The sequence below is a fragment of the Siniperca chuatsi genome, linkage group LG17 (assembly GCF_020085105.1).
Source record: "Siniperca chuatsi isolate FFG_IHB_CAS linkage group LG17, ASM2008510v1, whole genome shotgun sequence".
Taxonomy (NCBI): domain Eukaryota; kingdom Metazoa; phylum Chordata; class Actinopteri; order Centrarchiformes; family Sinipercidae; genus Siniperca; species Siniperca chuatsi.
The window spans coordinates 25,217,348-25,230,300 of record NC_058058.1 but is presented as its reverse complement, the minus strand read 5'-3'; the positions used below and the strand labels follow the sequence as shown (position 1 = coordinate 25,230,300).

The 12,953-nt window shown below is 39.6% G+C and overlaps 1 protein-coding gene across 2 annotated transcripts in view; it reads right to left on the bottom strand.

Moving 5' to 3' along the window:
* The window catches only part of LOC122864114 (septin-7), a 42,947-nt gene extending 35,088 nt beyond the window's left edge, over nt 1-7,859 (bottom strand). For both annotated transcript variants that reach the window (XM_044171220.1, XM_044171221.1), the window contains exons 1-3: nt 7,669-7,859; nt 6,192-6,193; nt 881-983 (exon numbers count right to left, since the gene is read on the bottom strand). In XM_044171220.1, the coding sequence (XP_044027155.1) occupies nt 881-983; nt 6,192-6,193; nt 7,669-7,723 (160 nt within the window). In that variant the 5' untranslated portion in view covers nt 7,724-7,859. The remainder of the gene's footprint in view (nt 1-880; nt 984-6,191; nt 6,194-7,668) is intronic.
* Nucleotides 7,860-12,953: the final 5,094 nt, after the last annotated feature.

The window sequence follows — 12,953 nt, the reverse complement described above, 5'->3', positions numbered from 1 at the left end:
CCAGTGGCTAAATCTGTTTCATAACACTCCCATCAACCCCAAAAAAATTAAGGCAAAGCACACACTATCTGACGCTTCATCTACTCCAGCATGACAAGCACGTGACTTTGCCAATTACCCAGCTATTCTGATTACATGCTGCACACAAAATTGCCACATAACAGCCTCTTTCCTGAGAGTGCACAGCAGGGGGAAACTCCAGGGCGTGACTACACGAATGAAGCCAGAAGGGAGGAGGGTAATCTCATTGCCATGGAGACGGGCTCTGTAGCCCTGGAGGCAGATAGGCACTAAAAGCCATGAACCCAGGGGACAGGATGTGACATCATGCAGGCATTCAGAGCAGCTTCCTGCTCAGGTACCTCTGGACAACGTGTAGGAGAGAAAGGAAAGGGTCCCTTCGAATCAGCTGCTCAGGCTTTGACTTTGGCTGCATGAATGGAATGACGGGAAACCTGCTCCCACCACACAAGCCAAGAGACACAAGCCACACACACAAAGTGCAAACACACACATGCAGCAGTAGTGGGCTGCCTGTACTGCTGAATAAACCTTTGTTTTAAATATGGTTTCCTGGAGTCTTGTTTTACGTGCAATTCATCCTCCTGAACTACAACCATCTCTAATGCGTTTCTGCTAGCGCTTTCAGCCATGTCGTTTCTGTGAAACGCAATACTGCTCGACACATGAACATGTACAGTAGGAGCAACAAGTTCTAACACAGACACAGATTTACTGTATGTAGATGCATGAACATCTTTTAAGACCCGTCACCTTCACACTCGAACAAGCAAACATTCATCCTCACATGAATGCCTGACTGTGTCATAGACTGAGGAGAAACAAGGATGTAAAAAGGTGCTAAGCGAGAATTACTTACCCACAACCATGAGTGTGAACTCGAAACCTCTCTTCACAGATTTTCTGTATACTTGGTTGGGAAGATTTGCAAAGCCCACATAGCCCTCCAGGTTCTTCTGTTGCTGTGGACCAAAAATAAACAGAGCTGATACTTTTCTCCAATAGCCACAAGACTATACTGGAAAATGAGCACAGATTGTGGCAAATTGTACCATTTGCTAGCTCAGATTTCAGAAAGCACTTCTAAGACCACTTAATACTACTTTGGTGCCACAAAAACAAAATAAATAAGCTGTGCCTGTATAAACAGCTGATTTCTGACTGAACATAGTTAAGTGAAGACAGAATTAGTCTTACATGTACAGTGCAAAAAGGGTAGTTATTATCTAGCAGGGGTGTAACAAAATATTGAAGCATGACATTTTGTGATACAAAAATATTGTGTTTGACAAAAAAATTACTATCAATTACTATCTTTTTTTCAGAGCTTTCAATCACATCTTATGGTCTTCCACAGTGGATGTAGTTTAAGCTTGTCCCATCAGACAGGCGCTTCAGATCAATCCGCTCACACACAAACAGGCTGAAAAACAGCGTTTCCCCCCAAAGCTGTGGCACGACTGAACTCAGACATCTCCTCCGCCTGAGAATGATGTGCTACCATCATTGGAGCATGTCACTTTATGCCACTGATTATGTGCAGTATTTCTACACCAACCACAGATGTCATTCAACAGCCCAATACACCATCCCTCCATATATGTCACACTGTTCCTTTACTGCACTTTTGCTGCTTTTTGCACCCTTGTTAGTTGTATTTTATACTCTATATTGCTTATAGTTTTTATTGATATTGCTTAGATTCTGTATGTTTTATCACTGATATTTTATAGTTCTTATCTCATTCATGTCTTATTTATTCTTTGTAAATATGTGTGAAGTCTTAAACACAAATGCACCATTTGAAATTGACGCAGTTTCGCTGAGCTTGCACAGTGACAATAAAGTTCTTGAACTGAAATGGAGTTTGCCCAGGTTGTTCAGTTACAGTCTGTGTCAGTGACAGTTGCTCCATCCACCAAGGAAGTGAGATGTGGTTGAAAGCTCTGGAAAAAGCTAGTAAATGGTTCCATCAGTTAAGGTTTTTAACAAATGTATTAACAATAAGCATCATGGAGCTGAAAAAGGAGTCACAATATCAATGAAGTCTTATCTATTGGTTATGCGAAAGGTGCTGAGTGGGAAAACAGTGCTATGGAGGGTTTTTATGTTATCTAATTTAAAAATGCAACCTCTCATATCTGTATTTATCACATTTTAATGATTAAAGGGTTAAAGGATTACATTCAAATGATGTAAAATTATTACTACTTTAAAGGGTACACTGCACAATTTATATCGATTAACGTATTTAGGCTGTAGGTGTGTCTAGATTGACTCAATTCTAAAAATAAAAGTAAAAATTGCATTCATGTGCATTTGGTGAAAAGTGAGTTTTGTATGAGCCATTTTTTACTACGATCCATACGGCCCAGAGGCCCTGCAGGCTGATGAGAAATAAGCAGAGTACTTACAGCTGGGTTGGAGAAATTGACACGGGAAGGCAACGGTCAAAGAAGCCAGGTCCATGAGGCAGGAACAGAACCAGAGGAAAGAGAACCAGAGAAAGAAATTAGTAAAGGGACACTTCAGATGACACAGCTCTGCTCATCTACTAGCAGATTTCCTACCTCGTGGTAGACTAATGAATAATCCGACCAATATAAAGAAAGACAGGACACATCAATCTAGCTCACTGAGTTACTTTAGGCACAATAGAAACACCCAGAAAAAGGCTGGAATATCATTTTTCAAATAACAGCAGACATAAAACACAGATGTACTATGAATCTGGAGAACAGGTCTCAGTCTTTTATATTAGTCTCTATTTGCCAGTTAACAGACATGGAACATCCAACAATATATGGGCTTTTCTTAAATATCATAGCAGCAACTATAGAGGCTCAGTCATACAATGATATGTTGAGTCATTCTTTCTGCTAGGACAGAAGTTAGTTAGTTGAACCAGTAAAACCAGTGAAACACAATGCATCCCAACTTTTATAACAGAGGCAAGCCAACCCCGCTGCATTCATAACCACCTCCACTAACTAGAGATTAATACTGATTTATAAAATTCAAACATTAAAGCAGGGAAAGGAAGCGCTATTTCACACAGCAAACACTATTTCTGTAATTAACCAAACGGCAAAGAACAAAAACTAATTTGTTGTATTTTGTATTGTATCGCTGTGTTTTAAAAAACTTTTTCTTCTTGTGAAATACCAAATCCTTGGGTTGCTTAACAAAAATCTATTCAAATGAAACAATCTGAGAGGGAACAATCACTCATTGGCAGATGCATAGACATTTGTAACCAGTAATAAGGGATCACAACTAGACATTTCTTATATTTAATGGGTCACAAACCAGAAAAGTTGTGAACCAGTGGTTTAGATCAAGGGTTTTCACAGTCTGACACTGAGTCATGACTCTGAGGAGTACAACTAAGTTGGCCAAATCATCAGACCAAACTAAATAACTAACTTCCCGTTATACTGAAAGGTGTTTTTATTATTTTGTCCACCCCATTTATATCTATGAGGATAAGCTAAATAACAGAAAGACCTCTCTGTATAATACAGTATAGTTCAACAGCACCACAAACTACACACACACACAGTTGAATGAACTCTCTAAAACAAACAAAAACTGAACATTTCAACCTTCATGAAGGTAGGATTTATTGCAGGACTTAGCCAGGTGTACCTAATAAACTGGCAACTGAGTGTATGTGCATATATACTGGTATCAGCATTTATATGTCAGCTGATACGCATGTATGTGGTAGAGTGCATACCATGTATCCATGCTGGCCTGGGCCATCTGCTGCATGTCATCCCCTCTCTCTCTTCCCTGCCTTTCCTGTCTCTCTCTACTCTGACTATCAAAATAAAGCAGAAATGCCTAAAAAATTAAATAAAATCTTTAAACAAAACAAAAACAAATATCGGTCAATACTTTGCAGTGACAATTTTTGGAATTCTCTAGCATTGGCATAAAAAAAAAATCTAGTATCTGCCGTGCTCTTGCCGCAATGTCAGGAAAAGGAGTATTTTTTCCAGTTGGGATATATCAGAAGCAACGGGTTCAATCAGTAACAATTAGCTAATATGTGTGAGGAATAATTCACCGTACATGCGAGAGTGAGGGATGAAGTAAGTTTTAAGCATTCACCAGCCGGACATACATTTTTTCATAACCACATCCACTTCACTGCCACGCTAACCGCCTTCTAAGGTGGGAACCCCTGAAAAATACTGAAAGCTTCAGTGAACATTATTGAAACAGACTGTTAGCACATCACATTACTACAGTGCTCTGGATCAACAAAGTCAGACTACAGAGCAACTGTACAGTATCATCAAGCACTTATTTCCCGTGTGTTTATAGGAGCTGTCACCAGTTAATCTGAGCGCTTAAGACGATGCATCCTCCACTCGTCACACTGCTCTCACTGTAACTACATGCACAAGCACATACATGCGCACGCACACACACACATGCACATTTCTGACAGACTACCGGCCTACTGGCTTACATCCCTGGGCCCTCTCCCCACTGCTTCCTGTGTTGGAGACCGTTGACAGGCAGCAGAGCAGTCAAACATTCAGGCTGAAACAATGTGCAAACGGCTGCAAACATAACCTCAACTCTAACGTGAAGGCAATACAAATAATACACAAAGACACTTTAACTAATGACAGGACATGTAAGTTGAAAACTCTGGCCTTCATTGCATTAATAAGTATGTCTCTGTGCAACACTGCACTTTCACATGTGTTACACAAAAAGCATCAGCAGCAACCGTGCTGCTACATTCTGATGCTTTGTGGGTAAGATGCTATTATCTACAGGAGAGGTGTCACGTACACTGAGCTATACTGCAATTTCTCAGCCAAACTGCAACCACACATGCACACAAATTAGCCTACTTCAGAAAATAGCTTGCTGAATTTGGGTCGGTTTGTGCATCAATTTTCAGTTGAAGGCAGGAGAGTTGTCTAATTATTTTTTTTTTTGTTTCTACACTGTCATCACAGAAACTAGAATTCAGGCAACTTGTCTGTGGTAATTACAGTTGCACTACACAAAGTCAATGTACAAAGTAAGCAAAAAGATGTTTTACAACTTGCTGACATACTGGGAGGTGTTAACCAAAGGAAAGCAGGGCTTGTTTTACAGCAGCACTCATCAAATAGTTAAGACACCATTGTCAAAGGTGGAACAAGTTCCATTCTCTAAAAGGGAACTAACATCTGGGTCTTCAGCTTTAGCTCCAAGCCAGTGTCACAGACAAATGAAATCACTGCAGGAAAGCAATATGACAGTAACAGACAGAAAAATGCATGGTGCACTTTGCTGTTTGCTAAACTGCCGGAAACAATGTGGTGAGCCTCCAGGAAGCTGGGGTTGCAGAGAGGTAGCGTAGAGGTGGAGCTCTGAGCACTGAGTATGAATTCAACAGCAGAGAGGATACCAGTGCTTTCTGACAAACCCCTTCCCACGACCTTAAGAGAGCTCAGACATTTCATGCATCATCCAGCTCTGTTATTCTTCCAGACTTCTCTGTTGATAAGACTTGGCTCCATTCACACCATTTCAAAATGTTGACTTTTTAAAAAAAAATGTATTTCCCCCTCAAGTTTAAGCTTAGCTATTACATTTGACCCCATTTCAATACAAAATTGGGTATTTCAGTGTTTTCAATCTATAGTCTCCAAGTCTGAGCTAAGAGTCAGATGTGACTGAAGGTGTGTACCTGAGCCTAAATACAACTTACAGCCTATTTCAATACACACACACACACACACACACACACACTGGAGTATACTGAAACTGACAGCATTGCACTGACAATAATTTATTCTCTATTTGCAATAGATCAATGTGAAACTGAAGATGTCATCTATATTCATAGAAAGATAACTGAATTTAAAGCTATACCCCAAGTAAACATATAAATGTCCAAAACAGATGTGACATTTTGTCTTTGCTACTCTCTGCATGTATATATTTTTTTAACTGCACTGTAAAGATAAGGACAATTTAATTTAGACCTGTGGCGTGATTGCACAGATTGACTTACAAACCTGAAATTGGCCATGTACAAGCCCCTCACTGCATATAGACAAAGGATAATAAACCATTTGTGTCCTTAGAGATGACTAAGACTGAGGCTAAACTCTATTACACTAACACCTGAACAAACTGAGAGCACGCTCACACACAGCTCGGCCTTCACAGACGTCCCCCTGGTATTTGACTGCCACGCCATCTGACTCTCTGTCTGTCTGGCTGAACGCCTGACCTGCCCATCTGTGCTATCTCATTGCCACTATGCAAACGGCACAGACAACATGCCACTTGGCTCTGACTGCAATATCCCACCAATTGTATTCCCATGATAGCCTTAGATGTTTAATTACTGCATGTACTTGTGCTTCATCTTTCCTTTGGGATGGCAAGGTAAACTGCAGCAACTGTATAGTGTGACCTTGATATGGAGATACCACATCCAATTAGATGTGAATATTTTGAGTCCGACTGTAGTACGTTTAACTTTGATGACCTATCATAAATGGCATCAAAACATGTCACAATTTAACAGTCTGTCAACCACACACAGACTTGTCAGGAACATGGCTGAAATCAATGACGTTATCGATCCACATATTTCTGTGGCTGTCGATGGAGATGATTTAATAATGCACCTGCCATCACAATGAGACTTAGCTGACAAGTTTTCTGCTTTCAGTATTACAGACAGACCTGTTTTTACCACCTGGGAGGATGACACTAACCCATGTAGCTCATTTTTCCTCACACTCTCAGCTATTCAGCCGTTTATCTGGTAAACAACGTAAACTGTCTAACCCTTTTAGATACTTGTGGTGGGTCTACACTTCTCTTGCAATGAGCAGGTTTGACTAATTAACGTTACGTACGTTAGCTAACTCACGACAAAAACACAGGAAATGCCAGGCTAACGTGTAAGTTAAACCAGCTACGACACTACGATAACGTGAAATGCTAAATGTTATTTGGAGAGCCCCTAGCCAAACCCCATACATACATCTGAAGAAAGTACCATACTAGTACGTTTAACTTAACTGTTAAGTTAAACGTTACTGCATGTACTGTGTCTTTGCATAATGTAAAGAATTCTAGCACTCATTAAGATGCAGTTTTCAATTTGGTATAACGTTACGTCGAAAACAACAGGAAACAGATACCGCCAACTTAGGGAATTTCAACTTTTAGGCATGGTTTTCTATAGCCTGACGTAACGTTATAATTCTCATAATGTTAAGTTACACCATAACACAGCATGGTGGGCGATAGCCACCAGTGTGAGCGAGGTTAACTTTAGTTCTAAAATAGGTGCTAAGGTTAAACGTTCCACCAAAATTACCGGAAGACCACAACAAAGTCCGAGGTATGAACCTACGCTACCTGAAAAAGCAATGAGACATTAAACTATCAGATTTTGGTGTGACATTTCCCTCTGAGAGTAGTTAGTTACCCGGGGCTAGGCTAACGTTAAACACTGAATGCCTAATACTGAACGGTTTCCCACTTTATTTCCAAGCATTCCGTTTCGCTTACATAGAAATTGTTCGTTCAACAAAAGTTAACGCTAGACTCGGGTCAACATTACACACCGAAGAGAACAGGAAATATTTAAAAAAATCTGAGAAAACTCACCCATTATGCCGCCGTTCCCGTCTGCTTCACTATCCAATATTTCTCGGCTTGACATTCCCTCTCAACTCAGCACTCAACTCTGTAAAGAAGTAGTAGTAGTAGTTGTACCAAAGATGCTGCACCTAGTGGGATACGCACATTATTGAACGTAATGGTATGTGGATTGACGAGAGAACGTCAAAGCAAAATGCGTACAGTCTCCTTGGAGAATACCGGCTGCGACACATCGCGAGATTTGTATAGAGCCAAAAACTAACAATTACGTCCTCGTACTACAATTACTTATAATATAAATTCTAATACTAATACTAATATTAATACTATTAATATTAATTAAGAAAAATCCAACTAAATTCAACCAGTATGTGATGAATAAATACTTGCAAAAGACTGGCAAATGTCAACACTTCTCTAATAAAGAAATTAATAAAATAATTAAAATGGGACATACATGCTCATCGGTGCACACCACACGTACTGTATATGGTTAGAGCAAAAAGAGTGTAGGCTATAGCACTAAAAGAGTGCTATACATTCTTTCTGTCTCTTGGGACATGAGACAGCCAACAGTGCCATCTACAGGCTATTTACATTAGATACAGTTTACAATAACTTTGTCCTAGGGATTTACGAGTCCCCGCTCTGGTTTCATGCTTTTTTATAACTCAAAGCAATATTTGACTTTATATACCTGTGGGTTTAACATTTTATTTATAAACCAAAATAACACTGCTTCTTGTTTTATGTGATTTTGTATTTTGACTTTATGCAATATTTTACTTTTTAAATTTTATTTTGTTTGTTTATTTTTTTTCATTTTTATCCTTGTATTGTGTTGCTGTCTTGGACAAATCTTCCTAGGGGAAAAATCCTTAATCTCAATGGAATTAATGGAACTAACCTGCTTAATTCCATTAACAGTGGGCAGTCATCATTTTTCCTTACATTAAAAATGGGTTTATAAAAAAATGTGATGTGTGTGTGATGGCAGACAGTTCGAAAGCAGATTATGGATATCAGTTCTGGAAGTGAAAATGGTTTATCAACTCGCTGTGGGCTGGCCTTTGCAGCCTAAAGGTAAAAAGTACAACTATGTGCAGAGCGACATGTCAGAGAGAGAGTTGCAAGACCTGATGAATTCAAATAAGGATAACAGTCGCTCCTCGAAGACATTCACTTGTCACTTGGTTGTCAGTTGTAACGTGTGACAAATGGAAAAAAGAGCTTGAAAGAGAAGTTCAAACCCTGGCTCCTCCTTTCTGACCTCCAAACATCTGACCAACCGCTGTGTGAAGTGGGTGTTATTATCTAATTGCTGGTTTGAGAGAATTACTAAAATTGTCAGGCACAGACTCCCAATTCTGATGTCGGGATGGTGTGTGGGGGGAGGACGTGTCAGACAATCCAGCAAACACATTGTTTGATGCATGCCGAGGCCTTCACTGGGGCATCTTTGGACATCTCAGGGTCAGCCTGTGAGGCTCAGCTCAACATTCACAGGCTCAACTGGGCCAGTTAAGCCTAAAGTGAAGCCCAGTTAACATTTATTCTGAAATAATCACATATAAGCATTAAACTCAGAGTGCACCTGAGGCTGACAGGAAGTCAGCCATTCATTTTGGAGCTATCCTGTAATGAAGTGACATTTTGGACAAGTGGACCTGCTGCTGGTGCTCGAGGAAAAGTCAGGGTATCACCAAAGTCGTTAGGGATTCACCCTTTTGTGATAATGAATGTCTGTTCCGTCATCTGTATTCTTGTAGCAAGGCACTCTCAATACAAAAAACAAAAACATACAATTAAAAATATACAGTACTATACAGTATTGTATTAAAGACACTTACAATATATAAAACATTTCACAGGCATAGAACGTCTAGAAAGATGTCACTGAAATATGGTATATAAGCTGAGGTGCAAGAGTAGATCTACAGAGTGCTGCACAGGATTCTGGGTGGTTTTTTTTTGGAGGGGGGGGGGAAATCAACTAGCAAAAAGCATAGCAGACATGAACCATCCTACATCAGTAAAATCAATGCACGGAGCCCGAGCAGCCTCACTGAGCTGCATACACGGCAGCCTCAAATGAAATGTAGTGTGGCAAAGAGGAGAATGAACATGTCGCGTCACATTATATGAAGCTGGCAGCTGATGTACACAAGGCTTTACATGGGCCACCTGCGTCTCTGCTGCTCACTGTTATCCTGTACAACTGATGACGCTGTTGTGTTGCTTTTGCAGGTGCTGGAACTGTTGAGAATAGCTTCTCAGAGACTTGTTAATTAGCTGGTATAATTACCCTCACAATGAACAGCAATTCTTGGCATGATTAATATTCTTCAACCCACTGTGGTTTTACAGTAATAGTGAAAGGAAATATTTGTCTCCATTTTGTCAGTAGAGCTCGATACCATCTACTCAGAAACGTTGGAACATGGAATGTGTCTCCATCAAATCACAAAGTACAGTGTATTTCTCTGTCGATAGAAGGAGTCGATGTAGATATGGATTTGTGTCCACATAGAAAACACTGTTAACAGTCTTAAAAAGATGGCTAATATATTTAAGATCTTCCAGTAAACTCACAACCAGCACATACAGTATGTCTGTATGTCTGTATGTACTATGTCCATTCCGTTTTGGCCTACTGAATTCATCATACATGCTTACATTTCCTCACACTTCCACAACTGTAATGGTCCTTTAACTGGCATAAATATGACAACAATTCACAGACTCCACATTGTACAGAATGCAGCAGCAGACTCTTAATAAAAACTAAGAAAAGAGAACATATTACTCCCCTTTAATGTCTTTATGCTGGTTGCCAGTTTCTTTTAGAATTGACTTTCCTTCTTTTTTAAAGGACTTTATGGCCTGGCCCGCAGATTTATATTTTATATATATATGTATATATATATATATATATATACTGAGTTGCTGTATTGGAGTGCATTAGATTTTACAGTTGTCCCTAATAAAGTGGCCACTGAGTGTATTATGTACATATATTACCTGTCACTTTTCCTGATTTTGTTATTTCGATTAGTTTTAAATGTTTACTATTCACCTGATTTTTCTTTGTTTCATGTTTGGCTTTTGTAAATCACATTGTAAACACTGATTTTAATAATATTTAGCAGAAAAATGCACTTAAAGTACCCCTTGTGTGGCAGAATGGCCCCTGTCAGTGCAATAACACAATAACACAATTGTTATTGGATTTCTATTAGGCTGTAGATGCATCACTGTGTAAGCAGCATTTTAATGTTTTAGCTGGTTGAGGTGGAGCTAATTTGACCTACTTAATATACTGTTGGGGAATTATCCATAACAATGCGTAGCTGATCATATGTTCTATCTTGATTTTCAAAGTATAAAGTAAAATAAAATGCAGGGACTCAAGTAAAGCGCAAGTACCTTAAAAGTACAGTACTTGAATCAGTGTACTCTGTTATCTTCCACCACCAGCACTGTATGTATGTGCGGATGCATGAGCTGTATATACTTATGCCATCACAGTGATCCTTCCTGCTGCTTACTCATCAAGTTATGGCATAATGCAAACACAAGGTGTCAGTGTGGGTAATATAATACAACAAGCATGGGCCTGATTTATTTTGTGAAAAATGACATAGTTACATAAGAAAACACTGATCTCATGCTTGATTATTTTGCTGAGAAGCCCAAAATCTCAATGATGAATTACAATGAATGGAAATGTATAGTGCATGGAACAACCAACCGTGATGAAGCAGCATGATATTTCATACCAGCACTGAGATGAAATGACTGCACATAACAAAGCCATCTGTGATCTAAGCAGTCTTTTCATGAGTCTAATTTCAAACTGAGGAGATGGAATTATTATTCAGCATCCATGCACAATTCGAATTTCATCACCAGGGAAGTAATTTGCTTTCTCAGATGTTTCAGATCTCATTGGCTGAGATGGAAGGGTTTCATATATCTGCCCGCAGTGCTAATATATTGTCAAATGACTCAACTTATGCAAATGCTCTATTTATTTTTTCTGGTCTATTATGTAGCAGTGGCAAAATGCTGAAACAAATAGCTGCTTCCCTCTGTTTTTCATCAACACTATTTGTCTCCGTTCAGCAGCAAACAACTGTCCCTTTGCCAATTCAGTGTGGGTTTGCTCAGTGCTCATTTTATGCACTGTATCTAATTACTGTCCCTTTGTAGCAGGGGGCCTGGGGAGCAGGTGTGTGTATGTGCTCATGCCTGAGCTACATGGGCATGCAGTGTAGTCGGTATGCATGAGAACCCCAGTCTCACCAATCTGCGTACAAACTACACTTTCAAACTGCGTGCAGATGATACGCCGATCCTTCCCACTGACTTCTGTGGCGAGCAGATGCGTCCAGACACCACGCATCACCTTGACGTCATGACGTCACTAGAAGCGAGGCAACATGAGCGATCCGTTTGGAAACCTGAGTCATAGATTTACTTTGGTGCATCATTCTGCTGTACTGCTGGTACAAATTACAAAATGGAACGTGGTCAAAGTCAGTGTAATTGGTGTAATACCATTTCATTATTTTTGTTTTCTCTCTTTCAGAACTGGATTGGAAACTACAAAAGGTCCTTTAAAGCTTCTTCTGAGCCCTCGGCCCTCAAAGCCGAAACTTCACACACGAGAGCTGTCGCCACACAGTGTTTTTTGTAGGGACATTCTCAGAAACAAGAGTGAGAGACAATATTTAAAAGATGCTTTTAATCGTTATACTAAAAGGTTTGTTGTTGTTGTACATGGTGGCCCTGAACATGCTGATGATTTCATTTCATTCATGAACTGGCTTCACCTCCCGAAATATTTTAGTTTTTCCTTTGGTAGATGGAGGCAGTTTGTGCTGCGTCTGCCGCATCCGTTTTGATGGCACGAAGAAGAGCACCCTGACACATGCATCAGTGTTAGGAAACATGTAACATTTACTACATTGATCCCAACACAGGGTTTATATTTTGAGTTGTTTGTTGTTTTTACTGTCAACTGTAAGAATCCTGTCTGATTTATCAGGAATTGGGAGTTATTAAAGTTTATATAATAAGCACCTTGCTGCCCATAAAAGATTGTAATCCATCATCCAAAAGGCAAATCGTGTGGGACGGCAGGTACAGCACCACATCACAAGTCCCTGTGTTACTATATAATTTAATGTTATGGCCATCAGTTTGAATTATTTCTCATTCAATTCTGAGCAAAAGGGTTTTTTCATTCCATTTTAAATTTCTGCAGGTCGGCTGTCACCTGAATCCAA